The sequence below is a fragment of the Rana temporaria genome, chromosome 2 (assembly GCF_905171775.1).
Source record: "Rana temporaria chromosome 2, aRanTem1.1, whole genome shotgun sequence".
Classification (NCBI taxonomy): Eukaryota; Metazoa; Chordata; class Amphibia; order Anura; family Ranidae; genus Rana; species Rana temporaria.
Window position 1 is genome coordinate 126,119,633 of NC_053490.1, and position 19,247 is coordinate 126,138,879.

Genomic DNA, 19,247 nt, shown 5'->3' on the forward strand with positions numbered 1-19,247 from the left:
TTTGTTTAATTTCTGATGCCTTACAATGGCCCCTTTCACTTGCATGGACAGCTCCTTTGAACGCATGATGTAGGTTCACAGCAATAGATTCCAAATGCAAATACCAAATAAAGACGTAGCCCACACCTGGCAATGAAACAGCTTTTGATTCAATTGTCCAATTACTTTTGGTCCCTTGAGAAAAAAAAAAAAAAAAAAAAAGGGTGGGGGTGGCTAATCTTAAGAGCTGTAATTCCTAAACCCTTCCTCTGATTGGATGTACATACCCTCATATTAAACCTGAGAGAGTGCACTTTAAGCCCATATTCATTACACAAATATATAATTATTATAATACTACACATATCCAAAAGTTTATAGGCGCTATAACCTTTACACAAAAATCAATAAACATACACTTGTTGGAATTTTCTTTTTTTGTCAGAAACATGCAACAATACATTCTGGGCAATGTTTATGTATACATATATAGCAAAGAAAAACAGTGATGATCGAATACCACCAAAAGAAAGCTCCGTTTGGAAAAAAAACACTTTATTTCATTTCGGCACAGCGCATCAGTAGCAAATAATGGTCTGGTCATGAATGAGGTCAAATCTTCCGTGGTTTATTATAATGTAATATACATAGTTTTAACCACTTCTGGACCCTCCTAATATATAATCACGTACCTCTACGTGATTTTGTGCACAAGGTCTGGGGCCTGTGCCCGCCGACAGCTACCCGCTGTGATTGAACACAGCGAGAGCCAATCAGCGGGTCTGGCGGCCACCCGTGATGGTTCACAGGAGAGGCAGAACGGTGGTCCTATGTAAACAAGGCAGACTGCCATTCTGTGATGAAGGAAAATGTATTGGGTGTGTGTATTTTTTTTTTATTAGGGGGGTCAACCAATCGGTGTGGCAGATATTCATTTTTTTTTGAAGCATTGGTAACAAAACTTACCGATATTGCTTTGGGGTTGTACCGGGGTGATGCTTGCAGCTGCAGGCATCACCCAGGTACCGTTATTTAGAGCGGATGATCTGCCAACTTGTAACTGCTGTTATTAAAAGCAGCGAGAGGAGACGCCCCCCCCCCCCCCCCAAAGCTTTGTTAGTCTCTGATCTAGTAAACTGGAAGCGATGTCATGACATCACTTCGGGATTACTGGCATCTTAAAAAGGCACCAGTTAAAAAAAAAAAAAAATGCTGATCGACATTTTGAATACTTTCAAGTACAGAGAAGGGGATTTGGGGACCACTGATCCCTCCATAAAAAGAGTACCTGTCACTGCTTATTATTCAGGATTTATATAGCGCCAACAGTTTACACAGCGCTTTACAATGTATAGGGGGACAGCACAATTACAGAACAGTTCAATACAGAAGGTACAGGAGGGCCCTGCTGGTAGAGCCTATATTCTAAATGGGGGTAGTGGTACAAAACGTAATAGCTGCAGAGAATGATTTGATGGGGATGGCTCAGGGATAGGCTTCCCTGAATAAATTAGTTTTCAATAAATGTTATTTATATTCCCTGTGACAGCAATAAAAGGGATAACTTTAATATTTAAGAACAGTGTAAAATAAATGTTAAATGTACAGAAGAATGGCACTGGATATCAGAACAAATAAATATAAATCGCTATCGTTTCGGGCACCATAATAAATGTTATTTGTGAATCTCGCAACACTGGTCAGTCCCATATTGATGCGAGTGATATATCTGTATTTTTCGTTTTAGGTCTCTGTATATCAGGGGTCGTCAACCCCCGGGCCGCGGCACTTCTGCAGCCGGGCCGCGAGCAGGCGGCATGAGAAAGCCCCACATGTGGACTGTAATGTGTGGGGGAGACTGAGGACTGTAATATGGGGTTATGATATAAATAGGGGCAGACGACAGTACTGTTAAATGGGGGAGCCCAGAGCATGACAACACTACCAGTGACAGGATGAGTGTGAGCAGGGCCTAGTGGGGGCACTAGCTTCATCTGTTGGGGCCTTACCACATCTGGTCACAGGCAGCATGGCAAGTGACAATCCGCATCGGGTGGCAGGCAGCGTGGCACGCTCAAAGCTCCCACTGATTCTGCATTATGGTGGGTCTATCTTTATTTATTACTACAATGTAATAAATAGAAATAGAATAAATAGAAAAAATGCGCTGACAAATTGCCCGCGAAAAATCGCTTACCCCCCGCATGCCATCCCCAACCTCCCCCCAACCGGGCCTTGGCAACATTTTCTTCCATGCAGCCGGTCCCCGGTGCCAAAAAGGTTGGGGACCATTAGTGTATATGATAATTTTGAGTAAAAAAAAACAACAAAAAACACACACACTATTGTTACCAGAATAGATGCCGTATATTGAAAAGGTCACACAATGCATGGAAACACATATCATCGATAAGCAGGAGTTAAAATGCTGCACAAAAAGAAAAAGGATTACACCAAGAATCCTGGTGGAGCGAGCTGGAATAATGTCATTAGAAAATTGTAACCTCCTGTACAAGAAAACCCGATCATATTGGAAAAGAACACGCTAGAATAGAAAATGTTAATATAGAGGGTATACCACCTACCTTTCTCATCCTGGCATAATCTATCAGTCGCGCATATGCACTGGTCCCAGCAATAATGAGTTTTGGTCGGAAGAGACGAGCGGTCACCTCTAGTTGGTCATAGTCAATTAACCCAGTTCCTGGCTAAAAAATAAATAAAAAATAAATAGACGCTAAAATAAGTGGATTGCAAACATTGCTGCACAAAACAGATTGAGACAAAACTACAAACTGCATTTTGTCTGCTGTCTGCCAAGTAAAAACCTTGACAGTTCCCTGTATTTAAAGTGGTACAAAAGTCTAAAAAAAAATTGTTTTACCTTAAAGTGGATGTAAACCCCATTCGTGAAATCTGACCTGTTACCCCAACATTTCATGTGCCTGCTGTACCATGTACTTGTATGAAAAAGTACACTGCTTTGTATTGCTTCCTTTGTGTGAAATCCCTGGTGTTCCTGGCAGACTGTTTTCCCATTAAAAACTGGCCACATTAAGCATGAGAGCATAGCGTGGTCAATTTTCTGCCTGTTCTCCAATAAGACTTGTGCAGACATGCCTTTCTCCCTCTCCAAGCACATATAGTACTCTTAGCGGACACACGGTCTGAATTTCCGACAACAAATGTTCGATGTAAGCCTTTGGTCAGATATTCCGAACGTGTGTATGCTCCATCAGACATTTGCTGTTGTAATTTCCGACAACAAATGTTTGAGAACTGGTTCTCAATTTTTTTTTTTGTCTGAAATTGCGCTCGTCTGTAAGCAATTCCGACACACAAAAATCCTACTTACGCTCGGAATCAATTTGACGCATGCTCGGAATCATTGAACTTCATTTCATTTTTTTGTCGTACGTGTTCAGCACAAAAGGACACCCCTCCTTACTCCCCCTTCAGTGCTGTGGGGGTTACTACAAGCTGCTGGACTTCTAGGCATTCAACAAAAATGCCAACAATGCCCATCCTTTCCACCTTCCTCCATTCACAGAAGCTGTACTATTGCTACCAACAATGAAAAGTGCTCTATGAATGGAAGAGCTGGGTTTACATTAATCCTGCCCATCCTACATACATAATATAGGTTCCAGCAATGAAAAGCTATTGTACAGCTTCTATAAATAAAAAATAGAAAAAAGGACAGACATGATCGGCACACTTGATGAGTGCCTATGACAGGTCCATGGTCTCTAATATTCCCCCCAACACAGTAAGATAACCTCTGGGTAATGAGGAATATTTGTAGTAAAGAACTGAAGATGTGAACAAAGACAGCAGCCACCAGAACTTTTCATTGAATGTAAGTCTAAGTCCCTTGTGCTGATAAATAATAAGAAAAAAATACATAGGCTTTAAAGGGGTTGTAAAGGTTTGTTTTTTCTTTTCTAAATAGGTTACTTTAAGCTAGTGCACCTTTTCCTTCGATTTCCCTTCTAAATGTTTTTTTTCTGTCACTTTTCTCACTTCCTGTTTCTCCTCAGTAACCTTGCCCCCATCATCCGAGCCGTTCTGGCTGGGGGTTAGTCAGCCAGAACAGCTTACCAAGGAGGAACAGGAAGTGAGAAATTCAGACAAAGAAAAAAAAAACATTTAGAAGGGAAAAATTTAAGGAAAAAGGTAAGTGAACCAACAATGCACTAGCTTAAAGGAACCTATTTAGAAAAGAAAACAAACAGACCTTTACAACCCCTTTAAGATTACCCTTGGGAATAGTATGACCCCAATTTGTATGTGGGTACACATGTTGGGCGCATTAGTTGAATAGAAGGTTTACTATACTGGGATCCAGGGATACACATAGGTTGTAAGCTCTTCTCTGCAAGCTGAACTTTATGTGAAGGAGGAGAAGGAACTTTTGGGTGTAATAGATGGATGGATTACACACATTGCTGTATGTGGAATAAGTTGTATTATACTGCTAGCAGTGAAAGAATTTGATTAGTTGTAATATTTTTTATAAAAGGAGCTACTGTATTTAAACATGTCAGTGGGGCAGAGCACAGTGTCCGTCAAACGTGGCATCAGTAGTTTATTATTTTTTTCCCCATTTTCTTCAGCAGCCTTGTGGAATATCAGGGGTACATACAGACCCCTGATATCTCACTTTGAGACTCTGCGCAGACTCAGTGCACTGGACAGTGAATGAATGGGAAGTGCTCTGTGCTGAGCAGCTTCCTGTTCATTCACAAACTGAAGCAGTAAACCGTTTACTATACTTTAGTTATGAACAAACACAGAGTGACCAGTATCGATCACTCACTGTTCATTCAGAAAAGAAAGGGGCTGGTAAAATTACATGTTAGCCTTCCCCTGCTCTTCATCCTGAAACATCCCATGGTGTACCCACAGCAGCAGGAGAGGAGGGAAGTCGGCAATGCTGTGGGAAGGCGGCGTGGGGAGCCCCGGCAGCAGGGGGAATATGCCCGCATGGGGCAATTTGGGTGTACCCAGGCATGCCTATGGTTAGAGTTTTATAGAGTACAATTGCAAAGCAGCAAAATCGAATATATAAAAAAAACTTTATTTTTATTATCTACAACCCACTGATCAGACTATTTGTATGTGAACTATAGAAAATGTATAGGGGTTCCCCAATATCCTACATTTTATAAAGGGTTACTTAAAGTAGGGTTGCCCCGATACCGATACTAGTATTGGTATCGGGACCGATTCCAAGTATTTGCGGGAGTACTCGTACTCCCGCAAATACCCCCGATACCGAAATAGAATACTCCCCCCCCCCCCCCCCCGCTGCCGCATCCCCGCTTGGGGAACATTACAGCTTTCATTTAAATAGCTGTAGTGTTTCCCGCCGTGCATAGACACTCCCCCTTGCTCGGGTGAACTGTCCAATTCCGAGCAAGGGGGAGTGTCTATATGCAGCGCGGCGCGAAAGACTACAGCTATTCAAATGAAAGCTGCGTGTTCCCCGCCCCTATTAACCAAGCGGCGCGGCAGCATGTACGGTAAGGGGGACATGGCTGCATATATGGGGACGACATGGCTGGATATGGGGACAACATGGCTGGATATGGGGACGACATGGCTGCATATGGGGGGGGGGGGGACATGGCTGCATATGGGGGGGGAGACATGGCTGGCTAGGAGGGGGACATGGCTGGCTATGGGGGGACATGGCTGCATATATGGGGGGGGACATGGCTGCATATATGGGGGGGGGACATGGCTGCATATATGGGGGGGGACATGGCTGCATTTGGGGACACATTTAAAAAAAAGTATCGGTATTGGCGAGTACTTGAAAAAAAAAGTATCGGTACTTGTACTCATTCCTAAAAAAGTGGCATCGGGACAACCCTAACTTAAAGGGTTGAGAAAGGATGATCAGGCTTGTAAAATAATAAAAATATACATATTTAAACTAATTATAATTTAATGCATTGGCCAGAAGGTCCACTTTAAAGCATACCAGAGAAGGGTGGCATGGTAGCATTTAGGACACAGAAAGGGACAAACAATAGAGTGCTATAAATATGTCAAAGTAAAGAACCACACAAAAAGTTTTGGGACAAGCATGAGTGCACCAATGTTCTAACCAGGAAAACTCTGTAGAAAGTATTTCAATTTAAACGAATGGTTCACAGAACCCTTGATAGAATGAGTGGCCTGTAGCCTAGAGACCTGGACTTGGTGCCCGTCTTACCCGTCTGTGTGCTGGATAAGTTGTGACAATAAATACAGTATGACCAAAATTGGACAAGTCAGGGACGGCAACACTAACCAGACTGAATTATTAAGTTGCAGTCTAGCGACAGTGGCCCCCAGCAACCAATCTCCAGCAGTTTAGCAGGGCCAATTAAACCAAGGACAAGTGAGTTATGTCAGCTACAGGCAAAAGATAGTGTTTTCATTTTATGGAGGCACAAATCAAGTCCTAGGTGGTGACTGAACACCAAGGCTGTAATGCACAAGTCATGCCCAATATCAGATCTCTCTGCCATGGATGACATTGTGTATCAAAATTCATATAATAGCCTTATGATGGGTGCCAAATCCTTCAGTGGGAAATACACACTTTATATGGAGAGGAAGTATTACTTACAAAAACATTGCAAGGCGATAAATTGTACAAAAAAAAAATTATGAAATATATAGGTCCATTAGAACACATCTATTGTATATTAATAAGAGTTATAGTGCCTAATGCCATGGAATACATTTACATGCAGATTTGGAAACAGCAAGACAGTTCATGTAATATGCTGCAGAAATGTTATATGGAAATAATATAAATAAAAATGCTATTTAGGAAACAAGCTCAGAATACTGATTAGGAACTCGCTTCTTTCATAAGTATTATATAGATATGTGTTTTAGGCCTTAAGGGCAATTTTGTACTTTAAATTTGATGCTTGTAGCAACCAGCAAAAAATAAAATAAATAAATTATAAAATATATATATTAGGGCTGTGGAAATTAACTATTAATTCATTGATTAATCCAGGGCTGTGGAGACGGAGTCAAGGAGTCGGAGGAAATTTTGGGTACCTGGAGTCGGAGTCGGCAAACAATGCACCGACTCGACTCCTATACTAAATTTAGATTGGAATAAAAAAAAAAAAAGCAAGTTTAAATGTCCCAATTAACAAAAAGTTATAAATAATGACTTCTCTACTGTAAGAATAAAGACCAATGCATGCAGTGCCTCACGTAACCGCAAAACGAACACGTTAAGTGACCGTGAAGAAGCATGCTTTTCATGTGCTTCACTATATGGCACGCAACGCACAATTAGGAGCTGCAATACTTATACTTTCCATAGTGTTGTGTTCTGCTTTTACAGGGAACGCAGCATCCATGTGTAACCTAGCCTCTCACTGATAAGGGATTAAATGAATATGTTTTTTGCAGGACTAGAGAGTGAGACACTTGTATAAGTGAAGGGAATGGAGGGCCAATAGTTCAAGACTCAAGCTGTAAATCATTGGAAAAACTGCTGTCATTTAGCTAAGGCTATAAAAACTTGTAAACTCCGATTGTTAGCTTAAACTTTAAACATGACTATGGGATTCTCCTAGGAAAATCATGTTTTAGAATAAATGCCCCTTCCTTTGTCTTTGTCTTTTGCTTAAACTGTGCAATACAGTAGACTGTTGGCTTCCCAGACAGTAGTCCTGTGGTAGGTTGCGCTTCTTTCCCTCAAGGAATGTGTAAAACACATTCGCATATTAATACAGAGGAGTCGGAGTCGAGGAGTCGGAGTCGGAAGTACATAAAACTGAGGAGTCGGAACATTTATCTACCGACTCCACAGCCCTGGATTAATCTTAAATTTTTTTGATGGATCAAAATTATTTTGCTTGGTACTCACATCTCCGTCGTCTTCCGGGCCTTCAGGGAGTTCCGTCGGAGATCCAGTAATGTCACGGACACCAGTGGGGCTTGCCGTGTCCATCTGAAGGGCTCCTTTGCTGTGCCTTCATATCTGCATGCCGGCGGGACCTTACTATCTGCCACACGCAAGGGCTGTTACACTTCCCTCTATCAACCTGGGATTCTACAACCATCCACTGGGAGTTGTGATAGTTCCCTTCACGGGACATCTACATGCCGACGAACTGATGTTAACCCCTCCTCATCTGGATTCAGCAGTGGTATCGGTGTACACATTTTTATACCAGTATCATACTTAGCTACATGTTTTTATGACTGCTTTTGCTACCGTTTGGAATTACTCGCGCCATTTTTACAGTTTATGTAGCCGCATCGATTTTATCTCCAGTGCAATATTTATTTTGTTACCTACTTGAAGACTATAAAAGTTTTAATGCTATTCCCATTGAGCACTGCCTGTGTGTTTTTTGTATCCTGCTATCCATTTTTCCAGTGGTTGGTAGCTGCACTGGGAATCAGCCTACAGGGAAATCAGCTAAAAGTAGTTGGATCTGTATGTGCGTTTTAATCGAAATTAGTCAATTAATTGATTAAAAAAAAAAAAAAAAATCAATTAATCGAACACAAAAATGTTATTCAGCAACAGATATATATATATATATATATATATATATATATATATATATATATATAAATATAATTGTAGGATAAAAACTCTTCTGTTTGGACACTTTCAGTGCACACTTACAGCACTTGTGAACTAAAGGATGTATAAAAGATAAGTGCGAGTTATTAAAAGGAAAAGCAACAGTCTCATTAAAGTGGACCCCCCCCCCCCAAAAAAAAAATATATATCACATCAGCATACAGCTCTGCATGCGGGTATGAAATAGTCTTACATTCATTTTGCAGTTCCCTACAATTATGTTTTTCTACTTTCTGGTTGAGCGAGGCACTGGTGATCACCCTGGCCTCACATGGGCATCTAGGGTAGTTCCACGAAACAGACCAAGAGTTCTAGGCAGATATCAAGGAAGTAAAGGGATACGGACTCACCTGCCCTTTCACACTGGGGCGGGAGGTACGGTGGCGGTATAGCTGCGCTATACCGGAATTGCTGTGTTATTCGGCCAATAGCGGTGTGGTATTAACCCCCGCTAGCAGGCAAAAAAGGGTCAATACCGCCCGCAATGTGCCTCTGCAGAGGCGCATTGCGGGCGGTATTACCGCGGTTTCCCATTGTTTTTAATGGGAAGGAGCGGTATACACACCGCTCCAAAGAAGCTGCTTGCAGGAGATTTTTCTCTCTCCCACCAGTGTATCGCCTCAGTGTGAAAGCCCTCGGGCTTTCACATTGAGAATGCTGGGCAAGAGTTTTTCAGGCGGTATTTAGGTGCCATTTTTAGCGCTAAACCTCCTGAAAAAAACTCTGCTTTTTTGGGGAATGGTTTTCTCTATAAACTACACATCCGTCTACAGCTGATGAACAGTTGTTCATCCTCTGGAATTTTCGGCTGCTCTGTTTGCGCATGCGAAATCCAGCCCAGGCATTATCCGATGGGGGACCCATCTCGTCAGAACACCGCACCGGCCACAGCTGTATTTGTGGTGATCGTGGCTGGACCAAAAAAAATGCAGCAGTCGTTAACACATCTGTCAATTCCATCGATCGGAATGCACAGATTCTTGCCTCTGGGATTTTCAGCATGTAAAAACACTTGTGCGAATGAAGCTTAAGGGCACATCAAATTAGAAGTTATGTGACAAATGACCTATAATTGCTTTGAAAGAGTTCTATGTTATTTTTGAGGTCTGAAAGTGCTAGGATTACCATCAACAACTATAAATTACTATAAGGTAAAGAAGAGCTAAACACACCAATTTGAGTTAACTGCTTTTGAAAAGAAAGCTCAAGTTAAAAATGATCAATAAAATATTAAATCCTTAACCACTTGAGTCCCTGGGTCTTCCTCCCTAAATCCTCTGGAGTACCAGAGCAACACTTCCGTCTCTGCAATGTCTTAGGTTCTGTAGCCTACCTCAGTGTATTATACACAGCTTTCTTTCTGAACAGAAAGGGCTTTAATTTGGATTAATATACAATACATACATGTTTTTTTTTCCCTTTGGGAAAAGGGGGAGCCCTGGTGGAATATTTCTCTCTATATAGCAGTCAAGTTCCTCCACCCCAAACTCACTCACCCATGTCTTTATGTACCATGCTTTGTGCACTGGTTCAAATCAGTGAGGGGTGATTATGGTTTGGAGTCCTTTTTCAGAGGTTGGGCTTGGCCCCTTAGTTCCAGTGAAGAAAACTCTTAAGGAGTTAGCATAGCAAGACATTTTGGACCATTCCATGCTCCCAATTTTGTGGGAACAGTTTGGGGATGGGCCCTTGTTCCAATATGACTGCACACCTGTGTACAATGCAAGGTCCATAAAGACATGGATGAGTGAGTTTGGGGTGGAGGTACTTGACTGGCCTGCACAGAGACCCGACCTCAACCTGATAGAACACCTTTGGGATGAATTAGAGCCTCTGCCAAGACAGGAAGTGCCATATCACTACACCCCCCCCCCCCCATTGAAATATAATGCAGAAGCATAGGGTTTACATTTGCTTCCTATGGAGTGAACTGTATAAACATTGGCAACACAGGCACTGATCATTTAAGCTCCCGAACTTCGTGCTGGATGCACTTTGTTACAGATGGTTGTCTGCATATGCTTATGAGCCCCAGAAAAACTAAAAAGAGATTTTTAATACAGCTTACCTGTAAAATCTTTTTCTTGGAGTACATCACGGGACACAGAGCGGCATTCATTACTATATGGGTTATATGGAGTACCTTCAGGTGTAGACACTGGCAATCTCAAACAGGAAATGCCCCTCCCTATATAACCCCCTCCCATAGGAGGAGTACCTCAGTTTTGTAGCAAGCAGTATGCCTCCCAAAATGGTCCTCAAAAAAGAGGGGTGGGAGCTCTGTGTCCCGTGATGTACTCCAAGAAAAAGATTTTACAGGTAAGCTGTATTAAAAATCTCTTTATCGTACATCACGGGACACAGAGCGGCATTCATTACTATATGGGATGTCCCAAAGCAATGCTTACAATGAGGGGAGGGAGAACATCTCCAAGACAAAAGGATTTAATTTAGAGATATACTCAAATCATAATAAATCCAACTTAGTTGAGAAAAATAAAATTTTTAAATTTAACTCGAACAAGAGGAGCCCCCGGAATCCGAGGGTCTCAAACTGCAGCCTGCAGCACTGCCTGCCCGAAGGCAGTATCAGTATTCCTTCTTACGTCCAACTTGTAGAATTTTGTAAACGTGTGGACAGAAGACCAGGTTGCCGCCTTGCAAACTTGAGCCATAGAGATCTGGTGGTGTGCTGCCCAGGAGGCGCCCATGGCTCTAGTAGAATGAGCCTTTAATGATACTGGAGGAGGCAACCCTTTCAAGCCGTAGGCCTGAGTGATTAATTGCTTAATCCACCTAGAAATGGTGGACTTGCAGCTGCCTGCCCCTTCTTGGGCCCATCCGGTAGAATGAACAGCACATCTGTCTTCCGGATCTTCTTTGTAGCTTTTAGCTGACAATATCCAAGGTATGCAGCAACCCTTCCTTTCTGGAAGTAGGTTTAGGGAAGAAGGATGGTAATACCAAATCCTGGTTCAAATGAAAACTGGATATGACCTTCGGAAGGAAGGATGAGGGCGGAGAACGACCCTGTCCTTATGAAAAACAAGATATGGTTCCTTACAGGATAAGGCTGCCAGCTCCGAAACTCTTCTTGCGGAAACTATGGCAACCAAAAATACTAACTTCCTTGTCAGTAGAACCAAAGGAATATCAGCCAACGGCTCAAACGGTTGTTTCTGTAAACTTGACAGAACAAGATTTAAATCCCACGGACAAAGCGGGGATTTAACTGGAGGTCTAATACGTAAGACCCCTTGAAGGAAGGTCTTAACCAGCGAGTGGGTGGCCAGCGGCCGCTGAAACCACACTGACAGAGCAGAAATCTGTCCTTTGATTGTGCTTAATGCCAATCCTTTATCCACTCCTAGCTGGAGAAAACTTAATACTCCATCGATGGTAAATTTGCGAGAAAGCCATCGCTTGGACTCACACCAGCCTACATAGGCCTTCCAGACAAATAAATAAATCACCCTAGAGACCGGTTTCCTGGCTCTGATTAGGGTAGAGATTACTTTCTGAGACAGACCTCTACCCCTGAGAATCAGGGATTCAGCTTCCAGGCCGTCAAATTTAGATGCCGTAAGGCAGGGTGGAGGATCGGACCTTGCGATAGCAGGTCTGGCCGTAGAGGAAGAGTCCACGGGTCTCCCACTACCATCCTTAAGATTAGTGAGTACCATGCTCTTCTGGGCCATGCTGGAGCTACCAGGATGACTGGTATGTGCTCCACCCGGATCCTGCGCAGCAGGCGGGGTAGTAACTGGAGCGGGGGAAACGCATAAAGAAGTTTGAACTGATGCCAAGGGCAAACCAACGCATCGGTTCCGCAGGCCATCGGATCCCTTGAGCGGGACATGAACCTGTCTAGTTTCTTGTTGAGTCTCGATGCCATGATATCCACGTCCGGCACTCCCCATCTTTGGCAGAGTGCTTGAAAGACTAGTGGATGCAGAGACCATTCCCCCGGCCATAGAGTCTGGCGGCTTAAGAAGTCCGCCTGAAAGTTGTCCACTCCTGGAATGAATATTGCCGATATGCAGGGCACATGAGCCTCTGCCCATAGAAGAATCAAGCTCACCTCTCTCTGAGCGGCTTGACTCCTGGTTCCCCCTTGGTGATTTATGTATGCCACGGCCGTGGCATTGTCTGATTGAATTCTCACCGGGAACCCCTGCAATTTTGACGTCCAAGCCCTGAGGGCTAGTCGAGCAGCTCTGAGCTCCAAGATGTTGATGGGCAACTGCTTCTCTGGCTTTGCCCAAGTACCTTGGCGAGTGCAACCATCCAAAATTGCTCCCCAGCCCGTCAGGCTGGCGTCTGTGGTCACTATCTTCCAAGCCACTGGGCTGAAAGACCTCCCCTTCAGTAGATTCTGAGGGTCTAACCACCAACACAGACTTTGTCGGACTCTTGATGAGAGCGGCAACGGGATATCCAAGGCCTGTGGCCTTCTGCTCCATGCTGACAGGATGGCTGCCTGTAGGATGCGAGTGTGGCTCTGGGCGTATGGTACCGCCTCGAATGTGGCCACCATCTTGCCTAGTAACCTCATACATAGGCGAATAGTCGGTTCTTTCTTGCTTAGAACCAGTAGGATTAATTCCTTGATGGCTTTTACCTTCCTCAGAGGTAGGAACACTCCTTGTTGTTCTGTGTCTAATCTCATGCCGAGATATTCCAACTGCTTTGTGGGCTGGAAAGCTGACTTTTCTCGATTTAGGACCCAGCCGAACCTCTCGAGGTATTGGACCGTGAGGGCCACTGCTCGCTCCAAGCCGGGAGACGAGTGATCTATGACTAGGAGGTCGTCCAGGTATGCTAGGATCGTGACCCCTTGGATCCTTAGTTTGGCTAGGATTGGAGCTAGGACCTTCGTGAACACCCGGGGGGCCGTAGCCAACCCGAAGGGAAGCGCCACGAATTGGAAGTGACGCGAAGCCACCATGAAGCGTAGATATCTTTGATGTGGCTGATAAATTGGAACATGAAGGTAGGCATCCTTTATGTCTATGGACGCCATGAAGTCGTCCTTCTGGAGTGTGGCAGCTGCTGACCGCACGGATTCCATCCGAAATGAGCGGATCTTTAGATATGCATTTACCATCTTTAGGTCCAAAATTGGCCTGACATCTCCATTGGATTTTGGGATGATGAATAGGTTGGAGTAGAAACCCAGCCCCTGTTCCAGGACTGGTACCTCTACTATTACTTCCTGGGAAAGTAGATGATCTAATGCCGATCTTAATGCGGCTCCCTTTTCCGGATCGTTTGGAATCCTCGACTTCTGGAAATGAGGAGGAGGAAACCTTAGGAAATCTAATTTGTAGCCTGTGGCCACGGAAGACCGTACCCACTCGTCGGGAATGCTGGCTTCCCAAATCTCTGAAAAGAGTCGCAGCCTTCCCCCCCACCTTCGTGGGTGGGGGCGCCCCTTCATAAGGTTGGCTTGGGGGCTGGTTTTGCTGGTTTGCGAAACCACTGACTTTTGCCTCTAACAGCCTGTCCTTGTGATCTGCTGTTGAAGCCGAAGTTTGCTTTTGCAGGAGGCCGTCGATACTGCTTGGCATTAGAGGGCCCCTGCCCAGGGGAATACTGTCGTTTAAACGCAGGTCCCTGAACCTTCTTCTTAGTTGGCAAGAGAGTACTCTTGCCGTTTGAAATGGTCTGAATGTATTTATCTAGGTCTTCTCCGAAGAGTCGTCCTCCATGGAAGGGGAACCCTACCAGGAGCTTCTTGCATGGGGGCTCAGCCTCCCAGCTTTTTAACCATAAGAGTCTTCTCATATGGATAAGGGATAACGATAAACGTGACGCTTGCTGGATAGAATCCTTGATTGCGTCTACCGTAAAACATATGGCCTTAGGGACATCCGAAAATTTTTCTGCCTGCTGGGCCGGAATAAGTTTAAGCATCTGCTTAAATTGATCCGATAATGCTTGAGCGACCCCAATCGCAGCCACAGCTGGCTGTACTACTGCCCCTGCAGCAGTGAAGGAGTTCTTAAGTAGTGCTTCCAAGCGCTTATCAACTGGATCCTTGAACACCTGTATGTTTTCTACAGGGCATGTTAACGATTTGTTAACACATGAGATGGCTGCGTCCACTGCAGGAGTAGCCCATCTTTTGGAAAAATTTTCTTCCATAGGATATAGGACAGAGAACCTTTTAGGTGGTAAGAAGATCTTATCTGGCTTGTTCCAATCTTGGAACAAAATTCCCTCTAATAGAGGATGGATCGGAAACACAGCATTGCTTTGAGGCGCCCTCAGTGAGCCCAAAGCTGAAACCGTCGATACCTGGAGATCTGGTACTGGCAAGTTGAATGCCCTATGGACCAAGTCCGACAATCCTTGAATCCACCAGCTCTCCCTCAGGGAGACTGCCCCAGACTCCTCTGTATCCGGGTCTTCGATCCCTGAACCTACTTGGTCCTTGTCCAAGAGGTCGTCCAATTCCCCTGAGGAAAGGACCTCCTCTTCTGAGGGTCCGCGCTCGGGCGACGGAGATCTATTCCGCTTACTGCCCCGCATAGCTGCGGCTATCATTTTTCCCATGCTTTTCTGCATCTCTTTTAAAGAGGTGAGTAATACCTCCTCCGGGACCATCTTTGGGTTGGACTGACCCGCGTCAGCTCCAGCCCCAGATCCCGATGGCCCCAAGGCTCCCTGTAGGGAAAACAGCGGCATACCATGGTACAATACCGAGGTACACCTGCTACCTATTGGTATTTGGAACTATAAAAGTTAATTGTCCAAACACCTGTTTGGGGGATAAAAAAATGCTTCCTCTCCCCTAGATGACTTTTTTTTTTTTTTTCGTTTTTGTTTCAAATCCAGGAAAGAAAAAACATTCTGTCCCCCTGAGTAGTATTGCAAAGAAAAACTATGAGATGGAAAAGAAACAGCCTATTTCTAGGCTTGAAAAAACAGTCCTCTGAAGACTGCAATATCCTTTCTGGCCACTGTGTGTCCTCGGCGCCCCGTGCTGCCGCTCTGGTCTTTCTCCTCAGTTCCAAAGTATTGAATGGAACAAACAAGGAAGGGCCGCCCCTTCCTTTAAGCCACTGACCCGCCCTTCCCCCCCAGCAATCTCAAACAGGAAATGCCCCTCCCGACAGGGGGAGGGGGGGGGGGATTTTGGGAGGAAGGGACCTCTCTGTTCCAGCAAACTGCAGCCTGGAACCATGAGGAGGTCAGCGTTTTGCCTGCTTGCAGGCTCTGAGGAGGAAGACTGAATGGAGCATCGCCTGGAGGCCTGCAGGTAAGCAAAGCTCTCTGACACACACATATATTTTTATATAACACAGGCCCCACTCAATGCTTTTCCAACACTACAAGGGAGGTCACATCTTATGGGGAATAATACATAGAGAGCCATCCTATCTTTATGATATGCGACTAGTTTGCCAGATGCAGTGCATAACTTTAGGCATGTCCCCTGTGACCCCCCAGAAAAAAACCTGCTAAGAACCAAGTTCCGCAAGTTTTCCCCTCACTTACCTGCTCCATGCCGCAGGACTTTGCCAAGCAAGAGGCCCAATCTTCCCCCATCTCCGTGGGGATGTCTAGACCTTCAGGCCCTGGGTTCCTATGAAGGATCCACTGTCCTGGGCCCATATAGCACCCTGGCAACAGAAAACTTTAGGTACCCAAAGGTTTCTAAGTTCTGGGCCCAGGGTCCAGCTCTCTAAAAAGAAAAGCATTATGGGCTATACCCCAAGGGTTTGGGGTCCGGTTACTGACCACTTTAGCGCTGAGGCTTTTTTGGACAGAACCGGTAGCTCACCTAATCCCAAGGATGCGGAGGCAAGCTAAACCATGACTAACACCTAAGACACTGGCGTAAAAAACTGAGGTACTCCTCCTATGGGAGGGGGTTATATAGGGAGGGGCATTTCCTGTTTGAGATTGCCAGTGTCTACACCTGAAGGTACTCCATATAACCCATATAGTAATGAATGCCGCTCTGTGTCCCGTGATGTACGATAAAGAAATCTGGCCATACACTGCTCAAATTCGCTGATTCTTGCTACATCGGCCAAACGCGAGCTGTAGGTGGCCCTGTTGGTACCACCATGAAATGAAAAGCGACCTATGAATGGAGGATGGGTGAATGCTTGATAGCTCTGCCCCCCTCTATTCATAGATTGTACTCCATTCATAGAAGCTGTCGTATGGTTTCTATGAATTGCAGAGCTGGGCAAAAAGACGAGAGCCTGCGACAGCAGCAGGAGTGGTTGTTGGGGTACATAAGGTAAACATCCTACTGACTAAATTATGTCCCTTGTGCTAATTCTTTTTGTTTGATTTTTGGCTGCACTTTGGCTTTTAAAAAGTGATAAAGTCATACATAAATAATTAAAAAAAATATAAAAAAAAAATCACACAAATCCCTTTCAGCAATTCCCTCTTTTTTTTAATGGCTGCACCAGGGTTGCATACTCTCTGATAAAGAATACTCCTTTAACTTTACACTGTCATCTCCGAATTAAGGTCAATGTGATAAACATTTTTGAAACTGCTAAACAAATAAGACAGAATTTCCATAAAAGAAGCAAAGTTTCTGTTAAAAAGTATTTCCAGTTTCCATAAATATATACACAATATAAAAGTAGACCATGTCAGGAGTTTAAGACAGTCTTGTCCTAAAAAAAAAAATAGTAATTTTTATTCTTCTGTAATCTTATTGTCAATTGTATCTACCGTTTTCTCTTTACTTTAAAACCAATAAACTAATTTAAAAAAAAAAAAATAGTCATTTAAGACCGGCGAGTTCCTGGCATAAACCACTGGGGAGAGTCCTCTTCAAGAAAAGAAATGAGAGCGTATACAAAGTAAAAAAGAAATCAATTTCAACCCTGACAAAGATATAAATGGAAAAATAAATACTTACAGCTTAATTTTTCTACTATCCCTCAAAACTGATTCAATGTGCATGGATAAAGTAGTTTAAAGTTGAGCTTTAGGAATGATCTGTATTGCAAACTTACATTGTTACAGCTTGGCACAGTGCGAGTATTAAAGCTCACAGCTGATGGGCTGCTGGGAAAGCTCAACATCACTATAGTAGTTGACACTACTACAGTGATGGCCACGATTTCCTGTGCCCAGCGGATGTTGGTGTCCTGTATGGGCAGCTTTCCCGATACACACAGACCCATATGGGGTCATTCGCTTGGCACTGTCGGCTTTCTGTCGCCTTGTGCTCCTCATCTCCACCTTGTCCAATAAGAGAACACCTTGCATACATTGAACAAAAAAAAAAAAACACTTCTCCTCACAAATACTTATTTTAACTAAACGGTTGCGTGTCTATAGTTCAGCTTTAAAGGAAACCTAGTTCCAGCCTTGAATCACAAGCAAAAGAAGGTTGTACACCAGCCTAGGGCATGACTGTATAACTGCAATTATTGTATTAAAGAAGTAAAATGTACTCACAAACAGAATGAAGCAAGCATATTTGAACAAAGAACTGCTGAATGAAAGTCAACCAAGTGGGACACAGCTAACCCATTTCAAGGATCATGCCCTCTTCCTCAAAGCTCTGCGGAAGGGGGCACTTTGGTACAGTGTTCAGATATCTTTGCCTCATTCTCCCTTTGTGAGTACATTTTACTTCTTTTTATACAATAAAGAGTTACATAGTAATGCACTAGGCTGGTGTGTCTTCCTTTGCTTGTGTTTTAGCTTTGGTTTCCCTGTACTGAAGAGGGCAGCAAGGCATTGTGCATACTTTGGTGGTTCCAGTCACCGATATCCCACAACAGCCCAGTGGAGGGTCCTGGATGCAAGATTTATCCTTTGTGGTTCTTTGTGGACTGGTCTGCGCCCGAGAGAGTTTCAGACTTGAAGCGAGGATGTCTGTGTTTTTCAATCCGTGGTAAATGTAGCAACAAATGAATAATTACTGAAGCAATAAATGTCAGGGGTTAAAAATAAAAACATCTAGAGAGGCGAGCATTTGGTGTAGTTACCAATAAGGATGTTTGATGTAGGTGCCAAACACCTGCAACAGACAAGAAAAACTGCAATGCAAGGCTATGTCCAAGCACTAATGCCCCTTTCACACCAGTGGACCAATCGGGTCAGCATCTCCGTTTCCCAGGCGGACCCAATCGGACCACCCATTGTTCTCTCTGGGGATGTGGAGGTTTACACCCACCTGCATCCTATCCAATCCAGGCTGCCGAAAACAGATGGATAGGGATCCTTTCCCCATCAGCCTAGCAGACCAGATAATCATCGGATGGAAACAGACAGGAAGTCCATTTCCATCCAATCACCCCATAGAGAAGAGCAGGCTGCGTCTACGCTGCATAGCGGAGCGCACACAGACCTTTCATCCGCCTGCTCAATGGGGATCAGAGGACAGATTCCCTGCTGAGCAGGTGGATCTGCTTGATTAAGTCCTCTCCGTCTAAAAGAGGCCTTAGGGCCGGTTCACACAGGGGCAGCACAACTTGCCGATCGACTCGGCAAGGCGATCTGCCCACGACTTCAGAGGCGACTCGCAAAATGACTTCTGTATTGAAGTCAATGCAAGTCACCCTGAAGTCGTCCCAAAGTAGTACAGGAACCCTTTTCTAAGTCGGAGTGACTTGAGTCGCTCCTATTAGAATGGTTCCATAGTACAGAACGGAGCAGG

General features: G+C 44.2%; 1 protein-coding gene across 1 annotated transcript in view; it reads right to left on the reverse strand.

The window, feature by feature from the left end:
- SHMT2 (serine hydroxymethyltransferase 2) overlaps positions 1 to 19,247 on the reverse strand; it is a 96,342-nt gene that overhangs the window by 36,367 nt on the left and 40,728 nt on the right. The window contains 1 exon segment of the mRNA XM_040340945.1: positions 2,565 to 2,687. Within this exon segment, the coding sequence (XP_040196879.1) occupies positions 2,565 to 2,687 (123 nt within the window).